This window comes from Carassius gibelio, chromosome A6 (genome assembly GCF_023724105.1).
Source record: "Carassius gibelio isolate Cgi1373 ecotype wild population from Czech Republic chromosome A6, carGib1.2-hapl.c, whole genome shotgun sequence".
Classification (NCBI taxonomy): domain Eukaryota; kingdom Metazoa; phylum Chordata; class Actinopteri; order Cypriniformes; family Cyprinidae; genus Carassius; species Carassius gibelio.
The window spans coordinates 18756333-18782948 of NC_068376.1; the positions used below are offsets into that span (position 1 = coordinate 18756333).

At 36.4% G+C, this 26616-nt stretch overlaps 2 protein-coding genes across 21 annotated transcripts in view; both read right to left on the minus strand.

Moving 5' to 3' along the window:
* LOC128015611 (SH3-containing GRB2-like protein 3-interacting protein 1) overlaps positions 1–20119 on the minus strand; it is a 68152-nt gene extending 48033 nt beyond the window's left edge. For 9 of the 16 annotated variants that reach the window (XM_052599603.1, XM_052599596.1, XM_052599606.1 and 6 more), the window contains exon 1: positions 3412–3687. In XM_052599603.1, coding sequence (XP_052455563.1) covers positions 3412–3421 — 10 coding nt within the window. In that variant the 5' untranslated portion in view covers positions 3422–3687. Of the gene's footprint in view, positions 1–3411; positions 3688–3888; positions 3979–19240; positions 19366–20024 lie in introns of those variants that run through there. The other 7 variants (XM_052599610.1, XM_052599609.1, XM_052599597.1 and 4 more) reach the window with 2 other exon arrangements.
* A 3644-nt stretch (positions 20120–23763) lies between these two features.
* The window catches only part of LOC128015614 (cAMP-specific 3',5'-cyclic phosphodiesterase 4B), a 133329-nt gene continuing 130476 nt past the window's right edge, over positions 23764–26616 (minus strand). For all 5 annotated transcript variants that reach the window (XM_052599611.1, XM_052599612.1, XM_052599613.1 and 2 more), the window contains one exon: positions 23764–26561. In XM_052599611.1, the coding sequence (XP_052455571.1) occupies positions 26196–26561 (366 nt within the window). In that variant the 3' untranslated portion in view covers positions 23764–26195. The remainder of the gene's footprint in view (positions 26562–26616) is intronic.

Genomic DNA, 26616 nt, shown 5'->3' on the forward strand with positions numbered 1-26616 from the left:
TCACAGTGAACCGAAAGCCCAGTGGCTCTTCTGATGTGCAGACAGGTGCAAAGAAAATAAATAAATACAATTCATACAAAGTGCCCATGTGTATAATGTTATCAAAGTTGTCTATTTTCAGTTTAGCCTGTCACCTTAATAATTTTGCATGTTGTTGGGTCTTTTGCATATAAGGTAAGATTCATAAATTGTAATGTTTGATATTTATAAGTCCTGAAGCAAAACCAGTTAAGAACTACATTTTCAGTGAATCCAAGCTTCTTTCCTGACAACTTCTCCATGTGTGGAGCCCTGTCTATGCTTCATACGCATTATTGAAATACTGTCTGATAACACTGGGATGCTCCTGACATCATGAGACAGTTCTTCCACTACAGACAGATGCCAAGTCACTGTTTGCTTTAGCCTGCTGGGAAATACAGCTCCAGCTCATCTCCAGTTACTGCCAAAACAACCAGAGCCGGCCTCTGTCTCGCCGCAGTACAGTAAGAACCCTTTCATATGATGTGTGTGTTCACTTCATCTTCTACGGTATCTGTAGGAAAGCATTGTTTTTTTACTGACACAGTTTTTATTGACTCTCTCTCTTAGCATCTCAGATTTATTTATATATATATATATATATATACATATGTGTATGTATGTATGTATGTATGTATATATATATTTTACAAAACAAAAATGAGTTGAATGGTCTTTTAGACTTTCTTGAATTTCAAGCACATTTAGCCACTGAATTAGACACGCCCCCTCTTTACAAACTCCGCCCCCAACAAACAGACAGAAAGCAGCTCAAAGTCTTCTGATTGGCTAAAATAAAAGACAGATATCACAGTCCTCAGTTTATTCAGTACTTCTTAAAATTGTCCAATACTTATTTTCACTCAACATGATTGTAAATCATGACTTTACAGACTTTGTTTTTGTTGCCTGATGATTTTGCCTTATATTGCAGAAACAAAATAATTTCCAGCTACTGCACATTTCTGTTATTACTCACACATTTCTCTAAGCCTCCTACACAAAGTAATAAATAAGCACTCACAGCAAGTCTTTACTCAATTTAATATATTAATTAAAAGCAGAACAATAAGAAATAATGGAATTATTCTTTTACGACTACCGCATGGCACTAAGACAAAACTGCACAGTTAATACCCTAACAGACTACAGGAAATTAACTTCATTAAATTTCACTTGTGAATTCTGCAATAGTTATACTTTTGTGTCATAAATGTAAAAATCAACATATCTACATGACAACATGAGAAAAAATTTCAAATTATTCACAGCAATACATCTATTTATAAGGCCCAATTTATAATCATGGAGATTCTTTGTAAAAATCCCCTGTATCCCTAACATGGGGTTGGGTGGAGTAAAACTGCTGCTGTACAGGAAATACTATCACTACCACTGGCACTATTTAAAGCGGTCTATATGGCAACCCTTCTATTTAAAAGCTCAATCTAACCCCACCCATACACTGCCAGGGTCACTAACAATTGATGTCAGGCAGGCAGAGCAGACATATAATGGGTAATGACACAAGCAAACTGTTGTTTCACCTCGAAATGGATGGTGATTATTAAGGAACCACTGCAATAACAGGCAAGAGCTTTTAATGGTTGAATGTGGTATACATAAATGTGGCTTACATGTGCTTATTGTGCACCACATGCCATTGATCTCACATAAAACAAGACTATCTGCATCTAATAAAACAAAAGTATTGTTAATTTGAACTTATCATATTTTTGGTGTCATGAGGTAAGAAACAGCAATACTGTCACGTTCTGTCATCCTTTTGTTATAGTCAAGTATCTCAAATGATCTATTTGGGGTTCCATATAGCTAACATTCAGGTTCAATGATCCATGAGAGGATGGCAACAGGATGAGAGGGAAAGAATGTAGATTTCTACATGAGGAACCAATTAGAGGGCCAATAATTCTTTCAAAATATCCCTGTAATATAACAAGTCACAGTGAATGAATAAATGAAAGATAAACAGCCCATTTTAAGTGCACCACAAACAAATGCCTGATCCCTGACCTTTGACTCAAACTGAGTGTGAGAAAGCCCTGCTACACTTCCTTTCCTCAGGAGTATCTTATTAGCCCTACATGCATATTAACCTACTACAAACTATCTTTTTTCACAATTCATGGACATGGCAACTCCAACCAGACTTGATTAGAGGTAAAAATAGCTTGGGAGTTAAAGCAGGCTGGAAGCGTCATTTTAAAACACCCGGTGAAGTGGATTACCTTCCTATTTTACACCTTCAGGTAATCCACGCATGGCTAAGCCTGTACTAGTCACACAAAGATACTCACCTCTATATCACATCTACTTGAGGCTTCAGTGACTGTCGCTATTACTTTTTGCTACTGCGTTACCCAACACCTAAAGGCTCAAGATGGGGACCTCCACTGACTTTTAGCTTTTATACTGAGCAAAAGATAACTTATATCTCCTAACCCTCACAGAAACCATTCTGCAGGTTTACGGTTTCATTAAGACATCATTTATTAAGTGATTTCACAATATTAGTGCTTTTACTATCCTTGTGCATAACACGTTGTAATCCATATACACAAAGAATACATGCCACTTTACTCTTGTCTTAGTAAACTGTAGAAACATTTTATGCTTAAATCCCCTTTAACCGATCACCATTCTTCTGATTTCAACAATTAGAATTTGATTTAATATGATTGTACATTAGAGATGACATGAACCACTCATACAAGAGTGTTTGGGAACAGGTGACATGATACCGAGTTTATCTGATCCAATGGTATAAATAAATGATATGTTCTAGGCAGGCCGACAGTTACATAAACCCCCCCCCCCGTCACACATGTGAAACAAACCATCCCCTGTTTCTTCCTCCAAAACACAGCTGACAGCGGCGTTCACATGCACACACCGAACTGCACACATGAACACCTCCCTCCAAAGAAACGGCCTTGAGCAGACACATGATTAAAAACGAGTGCTGATGTGTACGTGAGTATGTGTGTGAACTCTATATACAAAGAGAATTCAGAGGCGGCCAGCTGGGCACATAAGCCATAGTGCAAAATCCAAATAATCCTTTACAAAGACAAGCCATCTAAAGGGGGGTTAGGTGAAAACACAAAGAAAAAAAAAAACTGAATATATGCATGCTATTGTACAATAGAGTACAAATGCATATATGTGTGTGTATATATGAGATGTGTGTGTATGTAATGATGTGTGTCTATATTTGAGATATCCAGCACTTTCATTTCTATATTGAGTTACAGGAATGTCAAGCCACTCAAAATAGGCGGACAGCTTATGGCATTTAAAGTCAGCAGACGCCGGGCCGAAAGAGAAGCAAAGATGAGCCAATAAGATAAAAATAGACCAAGCCCTCACCTTCCATCATGATTGCAGATTTGCATTCCTCTATCTCCTAGGAGCCTGAAACGGGAGGAGGGGAGAAGAGAAGCCCCTGGTTACCAGATGGAGATAGAGAAAAAAAGAAAGTACACTTCCAGCCTCGGGTTTAAAGTCCCCGTGTCCCTCGTACGACGGGCCGGTGGATGTTTTAGGGCTCCGTGTTTAGGCCATGGATGCTGCTTCTAGCCACTGCGGCTGTGGTCTACACGATCACCAAAGGATGCTCAAAAGAGGGCAGGAAAAAAAGCAGAGTGGAGAGAGACAGAGAGAGGGAGGGAGGGGAGAGAGAGCTGCTGGGAGGGAGGGAGGAAAGCTTGCTGAGGTCATCGTTCAACTCAGCCAATCCCGCGGATACTGCTGCATGTCACATGGCAAGCGGTTCATCGCTTCTGTCAGCGTCCTCTCTGGGAAATCACATACATGGACACACACTCACACAAGCACACAGCTTACCTTGTTATGGTGCAGCGTGCCGCTCCTGCCAGAACAGAAGTGGATCTGGATTAATGGCGCGTTTGGTTCCACACAGCTAAACACAGGAAACTGTCCATGAGAACAGACACAGACTGAGTGACAGTCTGAGTGACTGAGTTTCTTTGCGGTTGCATTTGTAGATGTACACGTTGAGACTCCGCTGGCAGCCCATGCCTGTATATTTGTCTGTGTGTCTTTCTGTGGCAAATCAATCAATGTGACTTTACATCTGACAGAAACAGTAGCTGCCCCATGGAGGGTGGAGCCAGCACTCATTACACTGAGTTACGACACAGGAGGAGGGAAGAAGAGAGAGAGGCTGTGTGTTTGTGTGAGGGCTGGTGATTCATTTAACATGAGGAGGTGGGTCACTTTGGATTACTAATGAAAAGATAAAAAAAAGTTGGATGGACTAAAACAATGCTACTTCTTATACAAAAGCACCAGCTGCAGTTTTGATAAAAATTTAAAAAGGGGCTGATAATTCTGTGAGGAACATGTTATTAAAATGTACCTGATTTAAAATCATACGTTTAAAAAGTTTTTTTTTTAGAAAACTATAAAATACTGTATATAATGTACACTATCATTCAAAAGTTTGTGTCAGTAATTTTTAATGCTCACCAAGCATTTAATCAAACATACAGTTAAAAGAGTAAAATTGTGAAATAGCATTGAAATCTAAAATAACTATATTTTAGTTTTTATTTTCCATTTTTTTTTTATGTAATTTATTATTGTGCTGGCCAGGCTGAATTTTTCTTTAGAAATCATTGTAATATGCTGATTTGGTGCCCAACATTTCTTATTATGAGTTGAAAACTTTTGTGCTGCTTAATATTTTTGTGCAAACTGTGATATTTTTTTCTGAGATTCTAACATTTCTTTAAATTAACATTTAAATGTTAAACCTGAGTCCTCATAAGGACTATAACACCAATATGTGTAAATTCTCTGTGGCTATTCTCCAACCAAACACTCTTTTTTTTATTCTCATGGTTAAGTCAAGAAGCTGTTTCATTCTCAATCCTCTGTTCACCTAAGTCATGTTCTGGTCCATGTGAGCATCTCTTTCCCTTATCACGGTCTGTCTAGCACCCTCTGTCTGTAGTCTTCCGCCTGTCTGAACACATTGAAGGCCAAAGAGACCCAAACCTTGATCGGGATACCCACCTACCCACATTTAGCTTCCTCTCAATCCTGAAAATGTGGACACATTCTCAATCTGTATTATGCCTCAACACAGTCTACCCTACAACCAAACATTCCCACAATCGCACCACCCTATTACAGCAGATGCTGTCTGTGAATACCTCCCCTCCCCCACTCCACCCATTTCACCCCACCTCTATAACCCCCTACACCTCCCAGTGGACCCGATCTTATCCTCCCAGTGTGCAGGTGCACATGTATTTGTGTCTGTGTTTACACATATTGGTAAATAAAGCCTTAAGGTTTAATCCCAATGTTAAGGCAGTAAACTATGAGAACAATCTGTTCTTTTTTTGCAATTCACTTTGACATTATTTTATTCAGCTTGTCGCTATTGGTAAGTAGTACCAAGGAAAACGGACTTTGGCTGCTCTCATAACAATGCTTTTAAAAGATGTCTCTTATGCTTATCAAGGCTGTATTTAAAAAAAACACCGTAACGTAGTTATCTTGCAAAATATTTGACCATTTACTAGAACTGTTTTCCATTTGAAAACATAATTTATTTATGCAATTGTAAAGCAACATTTTTAGCAGCAATTATTCCAGTTTTCAGTGTCACATGATCCTTTATAAATCGCTCTGTATGACTAGTTAATTGCTGCTCAAGAAACATGTCTTCGTAAAAATGTTTAAAGTTTGAAGTTTGATATTGCTTAGTTATTATTACACATCTCAGTAGAATGCTTGATTCTGATTGGCCAGTTGTGACTTTTTTTATTTTGTGACTATTCTTTTTTACAATTTAATGGATTATAAGATAACAAACAGTTAAAATTTTAAAACAGTTTAATCTCAAATCAATATCTCTTATTCCCATAATTATTTATATAGTGAAATGCTGTGTAATAAGTGGTATGACTGTAGTGATCCCTAGTTTGAACTTCCTGCTTGCTAGCAACTAGCTAATTGTTTTTGTAAAGTTCAAAAGAACAGCACTTATTTTAAAGAGAATATTTGTAATGTAACAATGTAAACATTTTAAGGTTGTTTTGGATCAATTTAAATGCATCCTTTCTGAGTGAAAAAAAAATAAAAAAATACGGACCCCAAACTTTTGAACAGTAGCGTAGCTAAAATAGAGACAAAATATATACAGTACACATGAGGTTACAATTATACGTGATTTAAAATGCTACAAATCATGAACCATTTACCATCAACCACAACTTCTGTCAACATCCTCCCAATCCGCCTGGGTCCAAAATATTTGTCAAAGGATATTTGTGGGAAAGAGTAAAATGTTGGGGGTAAACACACACCTACTTTCACACACATAAATAACTCAAGCGTAAGAAAAATAGAGACAAGGGAGGAAAGCCAAATGAAGCAGACAAAATAAATAAATAAACAAACAAACTATAGCTGTATCCCAAATCACCCTTATTGCCTCATTCACTATTCTCTATATATAGTGTGAATTCAGACACTGATAAAACTGTTGCAAAAACATTTCACTTGATCTGACCATTTTGTCTGTACATATTTCATTAATACATAAAACCTTTAAACACCTCAAAATGAGAATCCTAGGTTATATGTAGAATGTTAAACTAAATATTATGTTTTTGATTAGTTCAAAATTAAAAATACAACCAATTGAAAGTTTATTTGCAGACAATATAGCATAATTTGATGGATTTTAGAAAGTTCAAGACTTTTCAGGCATTTTTTATAAGTGATATGACTGCCTACTTGCCATGCTCCAGTGGGTTACTTTTGTTGAGCACCTCTAGTGCTTTCACAAAAGTCATGGGACACCAAAAGTGTACCATATTTGTAAAGAATTGGCACAAAAAACCTTTCAGAACTCAACACAATGTGCTGATTGTGCGATACAAAAAAATAGCACTTCAGTAGCACATCATGCAAAGGATTGACATTGAGACCCAGAGTAGATCACATATGAGCACACAGACACATACAAAATGATGCTACCACACCAACCCAATTTCAATAACTATCCAGTAAGAGGCTCTTTACTCATCTTTATCAATCTCTGTGAGACACAAACTGCAGCGTCTCTAGGTGCTAAGTAAAGAGATGAAACAGACTGTGATGGAGATTGTCAAAGGAACTGGAAGCAGACAGACAGCAATCTGACACATGAAAGAACACACAGGCCAGAACAGTCCAATTATTTCTCTACAGAGGACAAACACTAGTGTAGCACACAATGACAAGAACCCAACACACTGTAACGACCACACATATAAACCACAACACAGAGATGGTATCATGTGAATCTGCATCTTACACACACACACACACACACACACACACACACACACACACACACACACACACACACACACACACACAATTTAAAATAACAAATATCAGCTACTAATTAAAAACAAGTTACTGAATTTCAACTGGTAGAGCATGACTGTAACAATGCCAATATCATGGATTTAATTCTCAAAAAAAAATAAATAAATAAATAAATAAAATAAAATTGGATCAAAGCATCCAAATGTAAACATAAATGAATCTGCCCCCTGCTGTTGACTACACATCACTGCAGCCGTTGTAAATAAAACAGAAGCTATGATAGTTTTGCTTCTGGGCCTGTTTTGACAGATTCATGATGTGTCTGTTAAAGTTTTTGGTTATGTAATATAGTTCTGTGGACATGCCAGGGTCAGTGACATTGTGCATGGGGGCCATATTTATATCACTTTCCAATGCCATGAAAAGTGAAATAATCCTCAGTGTAGAGTTAACAAACTGAAAAGCAATTTGGAAGGTCATGTTTCTTTTCATGGATTTGTTTATTTGGAGCTGTAATTATATAATTTATAATTAATTCATTATTCAAGTATATTTCTTAAATACTTAAACATAAACCTCTTAAATGACTTGTTTCAATAAAAAGCCAGTTTACGGTATATGTGTGCTCTTATTTCAATCCAGAAATAAATAAATATTTCGCTAAATTTAGTGGGTGATCTGTAAATTGTATTTTGAACATAATAATCACTTTGCATGCCAAAAAATAAATAAATCATATATATATATATATATATATATATATCAGCTGGGAAGTTAAATGGAAATAATATCAACTGTAATAAACAAAAAATATCAAAATAACACTTTTAAAAAATAAATAATCATACTTTAAAAAAAAATAACATTAAATAATCATACTTTAAACAAACATACTTATATTTCTGAGATTATAAATGGACAGCACTCGAATCGCATTGTTTGTTTGAAAGTCTGGAAACAGTTTAGCACCACACCATTAAAAAATACTAATGGTTGCATAATTCAATACTGCTTCTTAAGCTTTTAAAGACAGTATACATGATCTACTATACGCAGTATGCAATTCTGAACAGTACAGTGCAACACTGCCACCTTGTGCTAGTTAGCTAGTCAACATGAGAAATTCTCTGTATTTTAGACCAAAAAAGAATATTACATTAAATCAAATAATTATTTAAAAAAACAGATACCCCTTCCGTTGAAGAATGTGTAAGTTTCCTCCTGACTGAATTAACCAGAACAACTATATGCACCACAGTATAGAGAATGGAACAGTATTATAGTAAAATGGCTGTAGTGAGATTTACGTTTTAATTCAAGCTGTGCTAAGGATACAACAGAGATTGCATGTCCATACATGTCCACTGGACACATAATTAAAATAACTAACTGGTATTTTTGGTTGCTGCTGGTATAAAATCCCCTTCTGTTCTGTTATTTACAAATATAATATTATTTTACTGCCAGGTAAGGCCTAGTTATTATCAAAAATACCACATACTTTGTAAAACACCTCTCAATGTTTGATGCGAGACTGATATATATGGGATGGGAGAGAATTTAACAGACAGAAAGACAGATACAGCAAAAGACAAATGTGTGACAGTAACAAAACAAAGAGAGTGAGAGAGAGACAGACAGACAGAGAGAGAGAGAGACAAAACGTAACCAGTGATATTCTCAAGTCTCCCTTCTGTCTACTTCATCTCTCTCTATCTCTCTCATCTTGGTTTTTCTCCTGCAATTCTCTCCTCCTCCACATTTTCTGACCTACTTTCCCCCTCAAGTGTTATTTTAGTTTCCAATAGATGGCAGGCAGGCTCTGGGCGTCTGTATCATTAGTTTTCACGTACGTCTATGCACACTAGCAGCTACAAACTGATTTAGAAATGGGTGAGTGCATGTGATGGGTGTGCACCTGTTTGGCCTTAATTGTTTGGTAAATCGCTGCTTATCTGGGGATCTTCTGAGGGTGTGCTCTACATGTAAACGTGTAATTCTGCCACGGTCCTGCTGGAGTCAAAAATGGGCCCCAAAGTGCTGCCGAGTTCAAAACCGCCTACAACCGCCCATCTCACTGGGTGTGATTGTCCCTCAAGACAAAGTCCACCCATAGGCGTTGATAGATCCCTATTTAGGGGGCATAAATATAGCCAAAGTCTATCACAGCAGACATAGGAGGCAACATCTGATATGTGCGCAGCGTTTCTCATCTGAATGCTCTTGGTTTCAGTGAAATCACTAAATGAAATGCTGAGTACAAACCAATATTTCACCACTACTGGTATTAAAAAAAAAAACGGATTTAAATGTATTTTCTATTATAATAAATGTTAATCTTAATTTATAAAACTAATTTGTGTAAGATTAAAAGTCATTTTTTATAATAGTGTTGTGATGCCTTAATGTACTTGTAGTACTTCAAACGACAGAAATGATTTTACAGAATTTCTCAGCGCTTTATTTTTAACATATACTTTGATTCAAAAGTCTTGGGTCATTAAGATTTATTAATTTATTTATTTATACTGATAACAATAATATTTAATGTTTCTTAAACAGTAAATGAGCATATTACAGTATAATGATTTCCGAAGGATTGTGTGCCATTGAAAAGTGGATTAAAGATACGGGTTGTAGGACCTGCCACTAGAGGGCGGACAATCAATAACAATCACGTGGTTTGATGACGCTAAGAAGGAGCGTGGAATGATGGGATTTGTTGTCTTCTAGCCAACCGCTGACAGCCATCAATCAGATGATATGAAAATGATTACCACTTGTTCAACAAATATATACACTCCTTTAAATTCAAACACATGCAAATACAAAGTCAATGCAAAGACGCAATCAGACTATGGATCATACGCGTCTAGAGACACGATGGCCTCTTTGGTGTATATTCCCCATAATACTAATCTTGTTGATCGTTATAATAGCATACGTTTTCTGTAAAGATACGAATCAAAACAATTCAATCAAACCTGTCGAGTAAAACACAAGCGAGATCGGCATCTCTTTCTAGTTGAAGTTTGTCGCGAAGCTCTCTCCAGCTAGAAAATGCAACACCGATATTGATCCTCGCTCTTTCTTGGTTCGTTTGGTAGGCCCCTACGCTTACGTTTAAGGGAGCTGTCCTTGTCGACAGAACCAGCAGCAGATGGTAAACAGTAATTATGTTCCATAAATAAGTAACACAATCCACCATAAAATATGCAAGAAGAAGTAAATAAGGAACTGCTTGAAGCAAGCTAGTGGTTTGCTGGACGCTAGACACTACTTCCTCATTTGTCTACGACTGTTGTCATGTGGTTTCTACGTCAGTAAAGGCGCTAACAAAGGGTAACTAACATCATTGACAGGCGACTGCACTGCCCCGTGTCACTGTTAAGAATGGGAATTTTCTCATGATTTACAAGTAGTTGAAAACATTAAAGATGTGGTTATTAATCAGCTGGACAAAACATATAACACTAGCCTAGTGGTTTTTGGATATTTTACTGCAAATATCTTACAAATTGTACCTTTAATGGCTACTTAAAATGTAGCTTTGCCATCAGAAGGAATAACTTACATTTTAAAATATATTAAAATACCAAACAGTTGTTTTCAATTATAATATAAATTACAATATTACTGTGTTTACTATATTTTGATCAAATAAATTAATGGTCCACTTAAGAGACAAAAAAAAAAAAAGATAAAAAATTGTCGTTTTAACAAAAAATACAGTATATAGAATATTAACATCAGTCATAACAATCATCTGTATCAATTAAAAAAAACGTTTCTTAGAATGACCTTTTAATAATGAGATGTTTACACAAAAGTATATCTCCACAACTCATAACCAATGGACGAATTCCAGTAATAGATTAAAAAAATTGTTTAGAATAGCTTCATATCTTTTCATCTAAATCAGAACCATCAGAGCTAAAGAACAAAGTAAGTGCTACAAACAAGAGGTTATGCAGGTCATTCACTTGCAACAATTTCTACAACCATCAGAGTTACAGTCTAGTGTCTTAAGTCTTGTTTTAACATTTTTACTGTATTTTAGTTCGTTATTCAGCAATTGTTGCCGATATGAGATGCTGCGATATGCTCTAAAAGCTTCTCTGGCTCAACTCCTTTTGGTCAGCAAGTAGGCAGGAAGTGAGCTGATGAGGGTGTGTGAAAGTGTGAGATGACCCTCGTCCATCTTCTACAGGGCATTGCTTGGCAAACGGCACGTAGGCAAAGGAGAGGAGCAGACGGGCACGTTGCTAATCTGTGCCATCGCTCTGCACCAGGAATGTTGTTTTGGTTTGGGTCGCTCCCGTAATCATCGTCGCTCATCGGCAACGGAACGAGAGTCACTGTTAGACAAAGCTTATGAAGACGTGGGGACTTTCCACACAAGGAGACGTGTTTAGCAGTTAACCTTCAGTAGTTTTGGGTTCAAGAGAGGCTATGACTTCATTAGTGTGCGCTGATCTCAGTGCAAGCTTGCCTGAATCAGCAGTGCCGGTAAATGCTGTGAGGAGATAAGGGACCCACCACATTCTAGAATTGCAGTTGATGTCATTTTTTTGTATACGTCCGTCTGAAGAGAAGAGACAGAAATGTCATGCCCATTCAGACTGACTGAAGTGTCTTCACGAATTGTTGAGCCTAATGTATTTTTAATGCTTCTCCCATGTGTCGTCGATAATTAAATTGCATGGTTATTCTAGCTTAAAAATGTGCTTGTCTAGATCCCTGTGGCAGAAATGACCTATTCACTGGATAAGTTTAGAGAATGCAATCAGATCAGTCATTCTACACATAATTGAATCATTTAAACAGAATGCCACACTCCTGTCAAAACTCACAGGACACCCCTCCTCCCTTCTTTATGTGAAGAAAGAAATAAGATTTTGTTTTAATTTCTTATTAAAATGTGCATGATAACTTTTTCATCTAGCATATAGACAACCCTATCAATTAAAGGCATCTTTTAAAGCTTTTAACATAAAATCTATTATCTCAGTACTATAATATAGTACTGAGGTAATAATAGCACTTTAAAATTTAAAATATGTTTTATTACTATTCCTATTAGTGCCAATAAACTCTTCCCTCTGTCTCAAAATGTCTCTCCATACAATACTAAAAAAAGATGTATAGCTAATATAAAAGAGCTTAGGGACGTATGAGAAGATAAGAAAGACCTAATAAAAGCCAAACACTTTAGCAATATATTTTTTCACCTTATTAAAGAGTCATTTAAAAGAAGTTCAATGACTGCAATAAATTATTACTTTATCATAACCAACTGATGCTATCAGAGATATATTTATAGGACATCATCAAAAAAATATTGCGCACTTGTCATTATCACAAAATAAACCCAGAAAGGGTGATTAGGACCCCAACGGAAGCAAAGCAGGACTGCATCATCCTGAAGGAGTTTATTTTGCGATATTGAGAACCAGATTGAACATTATACTTACATGACGTCTTACCGGAGAGATAAATAAATAAATGGCCATGAAATACTGATATTAGATTAAATGACTGAGAAGAAAGTGCCATGAGATCCATTAGCCTGACTGCTCGTCAGGAGCAGCGTTCTAATGTACAGTTTTGAGGTCATTATACCAAGACTACAGAATGCTGCACTAGACCAATCAATCAGCATCACATGAATTAATATTTTAAAGATTTTTGTAATCTTCACTCACATGATTTATTAACGGATAGAAGGTCAAGTGTGTTGAGTGGCCCTGAGAGCACAGCTGAGAATGAGACAGTGGAAAAGTTTAACACACCACTCTTATAATTTGAATTCTCTAGAGAGAGTCTCAGTTTAGGACCTCTAATAGTCTGGTGTCATTATACTGTGTGTGAGTGTGTGTTTGTATATATTTAGTTTTACTCCCGGCAGTTAGAGTTTCTAGATGGGACCATAGGCCTGAATAAACAAGGCAGTAAATGTACTTCTGTACCCCTCCCCTGATCTCATTTCCCGCATCTCCCTCACTCCCCACCTAAAGCAGAGAAGTATACTTCCCATAAACTGGGTACACTAACTGCATAGGCTAGTGTGTGGTTAAAGGAATATTTCATGCAAAAATGCACATTTGCTGAAATTGTACTCAGCCTCAGGCCATCCAAGAAGAAGATTAGTTTGTTTCTTCCTCTGAAGAGATTTGGAGAAATTTAGCAGCACATCACTTACTCGCCAATGGATCCTCTGCAGTGAATGGGTGCCTTCAGAATGATAGTAACAAAGTATCACAAGTAATTCACATGACTCCAGTCCAACAAATAAAACCTTTTAAAGTGAAAAGCTGCATGTTTGTAATATCATTAAGACATTTTAACTTAAAACCATTGCTTCTGTCCAAATAACTATAATCCATAATAATGCTTCCTCCAGTGAAAAGGACCATCACCTCTCACATTAAAATCCAATGGCATATTTGTTAGAACCGGTTTGGAATGTTTCCGCTTTATAAATGAACACCTACTTAAAAAAATATTTGTTTAGTACATAATATAGAATACTGTACATTTCAGTCAGTTTCTTTATATGCATTTTGTGCAATTCAAGTGGTAGAAGCAAAGATTTTGGATATACAACGTTAACACCAGTTACGAATGGAAGAAAGTGCTATGCACAATATGTTGTAATAGTCCCGCCTTCTGAATAAATGAGCCAATCACTAATTGGTTAACTCATCGCATCTCTGCAGCTCCCGGTATAAGACTGGTCTAGCCTGAAAAATACAATTTTTAATGCCATTTGAGAATAAGAAATAACACCTATGAGACAATTGTTGTCAGATTTTGTTGGTGATTTTAAACAGGTGTATTCGAGAAAGTTTATTCGAAAGCTTGGTGAACAGCTTTGGAGAATTTGATGTTTATTCATTCAGAAAGATAGGGGCTGTACTTACATGACTGAAATAGATGCCTGAGAGGTGTTTCAAAGATGGCTGCTGAGGGAAATGACTTAAGGGACTTAATCTTCAATTATTATCCCTCAGTATTGTTTTCTGCCTTCTACTGTCCCTGTCATTATAAAATGGAGCTTGTCCGCCTTGACCTTCTATCATACTCTTCCTTATCTAACTCAATTTATTACAGGGTAAATTCAAGACAGGACACTATAATTTGGGTTGTGCGTATGTAGTGACGGAAATGGCGCAAATAACCAGGTCTCTGTAATAGAGTTGGGATTTCTCAAGCTAAATAAATTCACAGTGAACTGACACTTTTAGGCATGCTCTATTTCTAGACTTAGAGGAAAAATCGCTTCCACTGTATGACCCTCTGATGGACCCCACATTGGTTAGGTCAATCTCAGGGTTCGGATCTCATGAGATTGGAGCACTAGAAGGAGAGATATCTTGCAGAAACACTAGGGAACCTGTATGTAGGGCACTCCTACACACTAAAAATCTGCATTGGCACATGAAAGAGAAACAACTGTGCCTGCTCTTCTTCTTGAGGCAGTGTGGCAAAGCATAGGGCTTTAAAAGAAGACACAAAGAAGTTGGCAGAGACTATGCTTGTAGGCCAGTTAACTACTGTAGCATGTGATAGAGCATTATGAAAAAAATTGCTGTATACACAAAGACCTGATGAAGAAAATGGGGTTCCTTTCCTTTGTTTTCTTACCAAGAATTGTTTGAGTATATGAAGCTTCAACCCACTTAAAGACTGAATCATCTAACTTGAAACACAGCTCACCAAGAATATTCCAGCATCTTTCATTGTGTGTTTTCATCTGGCAAAGCTAAACAGTAATGATTTCCTCTGCTGGCCTACTCAGACCAGTTCAAATTTGAACTTGCCCAAAGCCAACCACCAACCAACCATCTGATTTATTATACAGTATACAGACCAAAAGTTTGGACACACCTTCTCATTCAAAGAGTTTTCTTTATTTTCATGACTATGAAAATTGTAGAGTCACACTGAAGGTATCAAGGGCTATTTGACCAAGAAGGAGAGTGATGGGGTGCTGCGCCAGATGACCTGGCCTCCACAGTCACCAGACCTGAACCCAATCGAGATGGTTTAGGGGTAAGCTGGACCGCAGACAGAAGGCAAAAGGGCCAACAAGTGCTAAGCATCTAAAACTGTTGGAAGACCATTTCAGGTGACTACCTCTTGAAGCTCATCAAGAGAATGCCAAGAGTGTGCAAAGCAGTAATCAAAGCAAAAGGTGGCTACTTTGAAGAACCTACAATATGACATATTTTCAGTTGTTTCACACTTTTTTGTTATGTATATAATTCCATACATAATTCCATATGTGTTAATTCATAGTTTCGATGCCTTCAGTGTGAATCTACAATTTTCATAGTCATGGAAATAAAGAAAACTCTTTGAATGAGAAGGTGTGTCCAAACTTTTGGTCTGTACTGTATATATTTTTTTAAATCTAATGTCCAACACAATAAAGGCATCCAAACAATAATATTATATAGGCTTGGTTATTTACTCCAGGATTTCTTCTGTAATTATGACCAAACTGCTTGATTTCAGTCTCTTATCAGAAAATTATTTGTGATTTGTGATTCCATATTTTAAAATATAGTTATATAAATATAGATTCATTGTTATTCATTTAAATAATTTAAATCATCCTTTTGAGTCCCACTTGGAAGTTTGTTGAGGGCCTCTAGCAGGCCTCCGATCATTTAACCTAATTTACCATATACTGAGGCACAGTAGAACAACAATAAATCCAGAATTCCATTCTATTAATGTGCTGTCCGTGTGTGTGTGTGTGTGTGTGTTTAGACCCACAACTGTTTTAAGTGTCCCACACAAAGGCCTATCCTGTTGATTTCCCTCGGCTCATTCTCTGTGGTGAACCTTTTCTAAGATGAACTGCAGAGCCATTTATCAAATATGTTTTCCTTGCTCTTCCAAACTTTGCTTTTGTAGAAATGCAGGAAGCTGTTAGACCTTGAGAATCAAGGTCACAGGCCACTGCCAAACGCTCACTGAAACAGAGTGCTGATTTATGGGACGTGAAAGGAGTCGGGCAAATGCCAGATGCTGCAACTGTCGCGGAGTCATGACTGGATCAACAGAGGTTGCGATGGCGGTATGACAAGTATGACGTAGATGATGGTTTGGTTTCGGTTCCAGCCACCTTCCAACATCATGTCACTCTGTCGTGCCAAGTTAAAATGAGAACAAGCAAAAACGTCTGCGCAGTGGCAGCATCGCTGTTTCAATTACAGTGGGGCTGAATCACTGTCACTTGCATAATCGGCTTAATTAATAGCACAACTGTTGCTAGGCATTCAGACATCTCAAATCAAACAGGGTTTGTTTCCAAAGTGTGTCATGTATTTGTGCTGTGTGTCTGCAAAACTTCAGAGTGTCCCCCATTGCCCCCCTTTTTATGACATTTTTTTGCGATTCTGATTTAACTTTAATGTGGTCTTTTGCAGGGCTGTGTCACAAATTTTGACCAGCTGTTAGATTTCTTCAGGTAAGTGTGAGTAAATATGATACAGACTTCAAATGGATCCTCATCGTGTGCTGGGAGCCATGAACAGCATGAGCAGCCAAGAAAGAGTGTCAGCAAAACACTGAGACTTTTCTCTATAATTAAAAAGACTAACCATAATTTGAAACTATCATTAGAGCAAAATGTTAAAAAGAAAACTGTAAACCAAAATGATTATTTGATCAAAAATAAATGACAACAGCTCTGCAGTTTTAATGTTGCTCCAGCACAGACAGAAAAAAAAAGTGTTTGGGGGAAAAAAATTGAAATCCACCTGCATGTCAATTAACTGTTTGATGCTGCATTGCTTCTTTTCTATTATCTGAAAATGTGTTTTAAATATATGAATTTACCAAATTTCATTTTGTATTTTTTAGAAGTTTCCAGAACTGTGTGTAGAGTAAAATCAAAAGTTGAGAAGGAGAAAAATTAATGCATTCAATTAACTTCTTGATTCTTAAGTTGATTTAAATATATATTTTGAATATTTTTTATTCTTTATTTATTAGAAGTAAAATTGTGTTTGTGAAAAAAAAGAAAGAAATATATATACAGTATATATAGTTTTGATCATTAAAGCTGCGGTAGGTAACTATTGACGCTCTAGCGGTTAATAAACAGAACTGCTTGCGTCTTGCGGAAGAACATCGTAGCCGGAACCTCTTCTCTCTGTTTATGTCTATGAAGAATCACAAAAGGTACTGGGTTACTCCGCCGCGGTATCCCCGAAGCAATCTAAAATAGTCCGAATATAAACACTTATTATAGGTGCACCCTAGTGATTCAGGACAAGCCAAAAACACGGTTTGGAAAATGGATTCATGGTGTACTCGCTTATTATATAAATTTTTCTACATTTTGAACACAAACAAAGTTACAGACCGCAACTCTGATTGGTTGTTTTTTACCGGGAGCGATGGAGTTTCTGCAAATGGCAATAGGACCACTGGGAGGAGCCAGAGGATTTTTTTCACAGATTATCTGTCTCATATTCTACTGTCAGGACATAATGACAGGTTTAATAAATATGTAAAAAATATTTTTTTTACAAAAGTTCCCTACAGCACCTTTAAGAAGCATTACAAGAAACATTGCTGGTTAGATAAAGAGTTAGCAATGTTCTTAGTTAAAGATGAACAACTGCAAAAAGCAGAGAGTTTGCAATTTCACAGAAAGCATATCTTGGCAAGTTACTAGATCATATTCTGGTTCTTGTCTTGGCCAAACGTTACACTATATTGAATATGTGTAACCTGAGCCGAGTGTGTGCGGTGGGTCACGTACTGTACTGCAGATATCAAGGAGGTGTTGCAAATAATGGTTCCCACAAACACTAACCCATTCAACTTAAGCTGTCATCATGCCATTCGGTCTTCACAATGCATTATTAAAATAGAAAGAATCTAATAAAACAAATGCACTTTATCTGACAAGCTATCTAACACGGTATGTTTTCCACATTGTTAACAGTAATGCAAACCTCTGGGGATTTCATAGCCAGCACAAGTCCTTACTTGTTACAGGCAATTCTATTGCAGCTGCTACACTGGTTCCTTTTTAGTGAAAAGACGTTCCTGAGAATGTGCATAGTTTTACAAATGCTGGGTTGATTAGGATTAAAAAGACTGTGTATTAATTATGCCCTCTGTATTGAATAAATTTGGATTCTCCTGGTGCTGTGACATGATATTAAAGGGAGAGTTCACCCAATGGTGAAAATCATGTCATCACTTACTTACCCTCATGTTATTCTGAACCTGTATGAGTTTCTTTCTTCTGTTCAGCACAAAAGAAGTAATGCTGGTAATCAAACAGTTGACAGTAGCCACTGATTTCCATAGTAGCTTTTTTCCCCCCATGCTATTTAAGTTGATGGCTACCGTCCAATCTTTGCTCCCAAAAATGCTCAAAAGAAGAAAGAAACTCATGCAGGGTTGAAACAAATTGAGGTTGAGTAAATGATGGTAGGACTTTCATTTTTGGGAGAACTATCCCTTTAAAACTGAAAAGAGTCAGTGATGAAAATCTGATGCATTTCTTGAGCAGATTTTGCCATCATTCCTCGGCCATCATTTTGTCATTTTTATTAAGTTGTCTTAGTTATCCTTTTGACCTCCAGGTTAAAATGCACAGTCATCCCTAAATTTGTCTTAACATTTTATCACTTGTAAAAATAAAAGATATCACTAACACAAGCAGGCTTGAATCTATGCATTTTAAGTGGTTATGGTGAAGATTATCCTACGTGTTATACAGATACTGTATCACTTAGTTACAGACAAAGTCCAAAACAAAGTAAACAACTGTAAATTACCTTGGTAATACAGATCAAGTTTAAATATTTACCGTGACTTTCTTGAAAGCTGAGGTCCTAGGATCGGAGGAAACATGTTGTGGCTGCCATAAGGTAAACCCGCATGTAAACGGAGAATAAACCGGCTGATCCAGCACAACTGTACTTGTTGTATCACCTATGTAGACACAAACACAAATGCTTAACATATCTATGTACACTAGCACAAAGAGTGTAGAAGACATGGTTAGAACTACAGTACAATATTCTACCCATAAATCCCCAAATACTCCAAATTCGTCAAACACAACTCAAATCCACTTTTTTTTCGCCCCTAATCTGACTGTCAAATATACACCCATGCCTTCATCACTGAAGAACAGAATCTTCACATAACCTACAAAAATTGATAGCCCAAATTCATTATATATTGGGTTCATGCATAAAACAACAAAGATAAACTACCCATGGGCCAAGAAAAATTTAATTATATAATATTATATATATATATATATATATATATATATATATATATATATATATATATATATATATATATATATGGTTACAAATTAAATAATAGCTCATGATAGTTTTGCTTTTAAAAATGTAATTGTAGCCTATCTTGTTTAAGGATGTTTACATGTTGGTTTTTGTACAGAACTAACTACTATGTATTTACTGATGACTTTGTGCAGCGTATCACGAATGCATTGTCACAGTATTTGACACTGCATTGTCGATACTGAGGAAATGAAACAGCCCCACATTGAATGGAAACAGAACCTCCTCCCATAACTCCAATTTAAAGCACAACAATAAATGAATCCACATTACCACATTTCCTCGGATTCCTGCTTCGTGTACTGTCTCAAAAACAGCCACCGCCTCTCTCTCTCTCTCTCTGTGTGTGTGTGTGTGTGTGTGTGTGTGTGTGTGTGTGTGTGTGTGTGAGTTTTGTGTGGACCTGCCCTTCAAAACATAAACAAACTTTTCCCACTAACATTCAGAGAAAAAAATAAAAATAAATTCTTTCGACGAGGCGCAGATTCGACATCGCAATTTGTTGTAAATATAGAGAATCTGGCTAATATTGGAAAGTTAATCTCGGATATTAGAGAGAGGAAACTGTTTCCACGTGATTGAGACACATGTAAAATAAATAAATTAATACATAAAAATAGAAAGAGAGAGAGAAAGAGAACGATTTAACTGATTTACGAATTACTTTATAAAATAGATGCCACTGCACTTTGTCATATGTATATTGCTTTTGAGAATATATGGAAGTATTAAGTTATATTCAAGATACGTTGCATATTATTTAATGTAGTAATGACGGCAAATGAAAATATAGTTTTTTTATTGGGCTAAAATTAACTGCTTTTTCCTTTATAAAAAAATATTAACAATAATTTATTAAAATGTCATAATAAACTTGCACATTTTACACTAAACATGTCCCAGATTTACTTAGCTAGCAACACAAATGTTTTTTTTTTTTTTTTTCACCACAGATTTCATAAGCAGATATTTGATGAAAATATTCATGCCTTTCAGAAATAATTACGTCAAAGTTCTCATATGAGGCATGCTGCACAGTTACTGTCCATAAGGTCGAAAATACCTATAACTAAAGAAACACCAAAATAAAAAATTCTGGAAACACTGAAGCTTATTTATTTTGACTAACTGACTTTGAATAAAGGGTACATTTGTTTTCACACCTCTTGCTGTGGGTCATTTTCTCTGTACAGAGCACACAGATCAATAAATCTATATTGCGTAACCACAGCAATCCCGGATTGACTGAAGATCCTTAAGGCAGTCACAGTCAAATGGCATCATGCCTACCCCTATGTAAATGTGAAATGTTTCAGCCTTTGTGTTTACATGAAATGACAAGGTTTCGTTTCTTAAGAATTTCCAAAGTTTAATGCTGAGGTGCACCAGTTACAGATGCAGTCCACTGATGAGGTTGCCATAGTAACTGCAGATCATCAGAGGTCTCAGACATTGTATTCTAGCGCAGCCTGTTCTGCAGCTCTGATGTCTGTGGGAGAGACAGAGGATTATTAGCATTCAACATTATATCATACGGTCATAACTCATGAAATGATCTCGACCTTACTCTCTCTCTCCTTCTTTGTGGGGAAGTACGACATCTTAAAATGGCAAATAAGGTTCTTCATTCTCCATCATTTTTTACCATTGCAGAAATGTTACGTAAATCAAACACACATTCCTACACTCTAAATGAAATATAAAGATGGTTAAAGTGAGTGCATTTTCTAAATCACTGGTTTATGCATTACCCTAATTTGCGTGTATTTGTGTGAGTGTGTGTGTGTGTGTGTTCAGTCATTCTGTGGGCCAGCTGAGGCCAGGCACATGCTGTATCCACCAAATGTCAGAAAGCATTTCGGTTCCTCATTTGAGGCATTGTCCCCCAGGGGAGAGCAGCTTCCCTTTCTTCTCCTCCTCCATCCCTCCCTCTGTCTGCCCAGCTGAGCGGATACAGGGGCGTTTGGGTGTAGGCAAAGAATCATTTAGAGAATTATGCAGCTACCTGATACTGCACCATGTCACATCATTTTATTATTAATAATAAATATTATTCAATACTTATAAGATCAGATGAGTTGATAAATAGTGTGTCATTATTGATGTGCAACAAAGAAATCCATTGTTTTGGCCAACAGTTATTGCAAATGAAAAAGTGTATTGAATACAGTGACAGCCTGTGATTTATTTATTTGATTGTTTGATTGACAGTTAATTAATTAAAGACAACAAAAAATCTACAAATCTCTTTTTACCTAATTATTAGTTTGCTTGTAAACTGCTTGATTCTAGTAAAGCATGATGTCACGGACTGCTGTGCAACTGGGAACAAGCAATAAAATAATCAACCAACCAGCACGCAGACTGGAAAAATCTTCTCCGACACAAAATCAGTGCTGAAAGCCTAGAAAGCTGCCGCATGAGCGTCATAAAGAGAGAAATTCAGAAATCGCATCTTGAGTCCTTGCATTATTTTCCATCCTGTTGTGCTGTGCCTCACGTTTTTAAACTCACTTATTGTTTTAAAGAAGGTTTAGAAACTTAAAAACTTAAAATAGTTATGCATTACCATGATAGCATGTTAATACAATGCACAAATTCATAATATGCAATATTTAGAGCTTATTTATGTGTCCAAACCACCCAAATATTTTACATGTTTGTCTGGTGTTTGGGTCTGTTTATACAGTATATGCACACATTTTTGTCTGTGTGTGCTTGAGTGTTCAATGGATTTCATTTTCAATTGATTTTGGGAGAGCAGGCTGAGGTAGACGTCTTGACACTGAGCATCAACTCACAAGGAGAAAGACTGTCACCAGGCTCCTAATTGGTTGGAGGTTAAACATAGCTCTGGCTAGCCATCATGGGACTGATTTACAGCCTTCATTTACAAGGCTAACACACTCTCACTCTGCATGATGTTTCCAAATCTTTATCGTTATCGATTGACATGAAGGTCCTGCAGTATATTCAGCACTTGCTCATGCATTTATCAGTAAGAGAAACAGATTGAAAGTCTTAACATTTGTTGATAACCTTCATTACTGCAAGGTGCTTGAACATGAGAGAGAAATGTCTTTATTTGTTTAATTTATGGCAGGCACTTCCATATGAATATGCAGAATTCACTGAAAATATACTTGAATAGAATAAATGATCAGGATTTGTTCACTTTTAAGCTTCAAGCAACTCTATGTCCCAGTGTTTATCATGCCTTCATAATTTACTTTTGCCATTTAAAAAAAAAAAAAAAAAAACTCACTTTCTCCTTTCATGTCTTACATAAATTCTTGATATTCCAGGCAAAAGGTCTCAAAATGATTCACACACAGAGATTTTACTCAGGACTGTGTCATTTGAGGGCTGACTTAGCTGGAGGAACAGCTCAGGACTGATATTCACTGGATGCAATGTGACCTGTCACACTGGATTCAACTTCAAACAAGGCGATAACACAAAGGGTTCAAATGAAAATCTGATGGCCTCATTTAAGATCAAGATTCCTGTATTCACATTATATACAGTGTGTTTTATTTGTATTTAATATATGAAGCTGCTTTTTGTATATGTAATGTTTTTGAAAGAAGTCACTTAATTAAAAAAAAAAAAATTATATATATATATATATATATATATATATATATATATATATATATATATATATATATATATATATATAGTCAGGATTATGGACTGTCTGTGTGTTTTTCTCCCCACATGCTCAGCATTTATTTGAAATAGTAAAATTTTATATATTTACTGTCATTTTTAACAATATAATGCTTCCATTATATTAATCAAATAATTAATTTCTTTAAAAAATCATGGCTTTTTCCTAAATAAAAGGTATTGTATATATTATATGCCTATTAATTTATTTTACTGTTATATTGTATAATATTGTTAGAATCAATCAAATGGATAAACTGGGTAATTCAAAAAGAGACTGATTTTAATAAACTAGAGTTCATATAGCATAAAAGCAATAAAGAAAGACATTAACACAGAGTATGTTCATGCTTTGTCTTTAATCACTTCATAGAAAAGTAGCTTCAGATTTTATTGAACACAATATACAATATTATTACCATACATTGTGTGAAACATTGAATATTCACCTGCAACAATGTGGGATAACCAGACATAAAAACTCATCCCTCATGCAGATAGAACTAATTCTGTTGAATCCTTTTGGACCCAAATCGGACCAAAAGATCTCAAACATAGATAAACAAAGTTATACTGACAATTTGAATTTCAAAACTGCTAATAAGGTCAGAAAAATAGTTAACATCAGCACAAATAATTACAGAAGGTCACATTTTCGTAATTATATGGATTTCACATTGTTGTTCACAGATTGTGATGTTGGTGACCAATTAATCTCCTGTAAATGTGCATTACAGGCCACTTCTGAGCCATTTTTAGCAATCCTCATCCAAAATGTTGTATATATTTGAGGGCCATTTTCTGTGGAGAATCTTGTGAGATACTGATTTATTGATGTTACAGCAAACAGTGATACACAAAGCTTCTAATATCTGACAGATGTCTACAGTATGCATTTATGTCTTATCTACAGACTCTCCCCGTTACCAATGGGTCGCGTGTCTCATAGGCTACTGTTCTGGGCAGTTGAAAATTGTGCAATATATTCATACATAGTATATATAATATATTTATTTATATTAAAACAAACAATATTACGAAATAAAACAGACTCAGTCCAAGAGCCCACTACACAAGAAACACCACCAATTTTCGGTAATGCAAGTGCATATAAATTAATCCATTTACAAAGAAACATTATTTCCTATGTACAGTTAACGATAATAAATACACTGTTATAAACAGTAGAGGACCAATCTGAGCGCATAGAAACAAGGTGAATGGAAGGAGTCATGAAAAGTGTGGGCTGGTGATCAAGCGACCTGACGGTTGCTTACACACACAAACACAGTAATGTGTAGACACATATATATATATATATGTGTGCATAAATGTACATTTGCATGCTACTTTGGCCATTAACTGTTGCCACTGTTGAGACTTTGAGTGTAAGGTAGTAAAAGTACCTCAAAGTATGAACTACACACAAACTGAAACGTTATTGGTGACAAAATGCATGAGACAACAATGCTAACATCAATAGATTCATTACAAAACTGGCATGTTGAAATCTGACAAGTATAATCGTTGAAGTACTAGAGCAGATGTAAGTGGGATGTTTCAAATGTTTTTAATCATATCTTGGCGTTCTACGAGATGGGGAAGGAAATCGGTTGACGTCAATGTGTTTATCTGTTATAAAAGTGAGCCAATCATAAGAGAAGATGTTTTATTTAGAAGATAAATGAGGAAATGTTCTGTATCAAAGTGTGTAGAAAAGCTACAAAAGCTAGTATAGACTGCTTTCTGAGGTATGATGGGAAGAATGAAAAATTAATGCTTTAAGGAAGACTTTGTCAAATAACATTTATGTGAATATAGCTTTGGCTTCCCCTTTGATTTTAGTAAATTACGAGACCCCTGGTTATTGGATTTTTTTTTGAGGGGTGCTTGTATTTTGTTTTACGATCTAAGCGAATGGGGTCTTCATATTTAAGGGCATTTTTAAAAATCTGTGCAACAATGCATTTACCTAACAGGTTTTTTTTTACCCTAATGTGGATGGGATGATGTACGGATCCAAATAAACAGAATTTGTGCTCATCTTTAAAAAGTCTGATACAAATGTAGATAGAATAAACAGAAAGTGCCTCTGTCATCATTTCTTAGTTTTCTGATCGTTTGTCAGATGTTTGGATTATTAAGTTATATTGCCAAATAAAGGAAGACACTAAGTTTTCTCTCCAGCGTAGATATAAAACAATTCTGCATGTTCGGTCTGGTTTTGCTTTAGAAAACGAAAACATTTCAACGTACAGTTATACTAAAACGTTTTCAATAAATAAAAGACTGATAAAAAGACAATAGTAAAAAGGCACACAGTCTTTAGACAAATGGTACAGAAAAGTAAACAGTTTCTCTCTTTACAAATACTTGTTCTTCAGTAGTTCATCTTTGACCTCAACACATACCCATAGCTTTACAAAAAGTTTGTGTTGGTACAAAAAAAAAAAAAGAAGAGAAATCCTCTCAGTAGTGTCTACTCCTCACCGGCAGGTAAATGAACAAACAAACAAACTATCCACCTTGGCCCCAGTCCTTCATGTTTATCAAAGTCGCCTGTCAAATGTTCAGGTCCAAAATGTCTGCAGCATTTATTTCCTGAGAGCTCCTACCAACTGTCTCCAAACCTAAGTGCAAGGAGGGCAAGACATCCTCCTCCCATGAGGGCCTAAAAAGCACCCCATGTGGGCTTTTTAAAAAGCATCAACTGCAAGATTGCTCCTCTCGCAAGGGAAAAAACAACTACCATATATTAAGAGACGCCGAGTCCTATGTGTCGACAGGTGATGCGTCTTCGGTAACTATCTGGATGTGTGTGGTGGACTCCATTAATTCCCCTCTGTCTTCATCTTCCACTTCCTCTTCCTCGTCACCTTGACTCTGTTCGTCTTTTTCCGTGCCTTCTGAGTCCTCTTCCTCTAGCGTGAGCTCAAACTGGAACTTGTCCGGCCCTGAACCCCCTCCGTTGCCTTCTTTGTCGGACTGGTAGAACGGTGGGGAAGGGCTCTGGGGGATCATGCTCTGGTACCAGTTCCGATTATCCTCCAGCGTGTCCAGGATATCCTGGGCATCTGGATGCACCAAGTCAGCCCAGGTTTCCCACAGCGGGTGAACGATGTAGTCAATGAAACCCACCTGAAGAGAGAACAATGCATTAGATGTCGTAAAGTACTTCAAATAAGGTACTCCA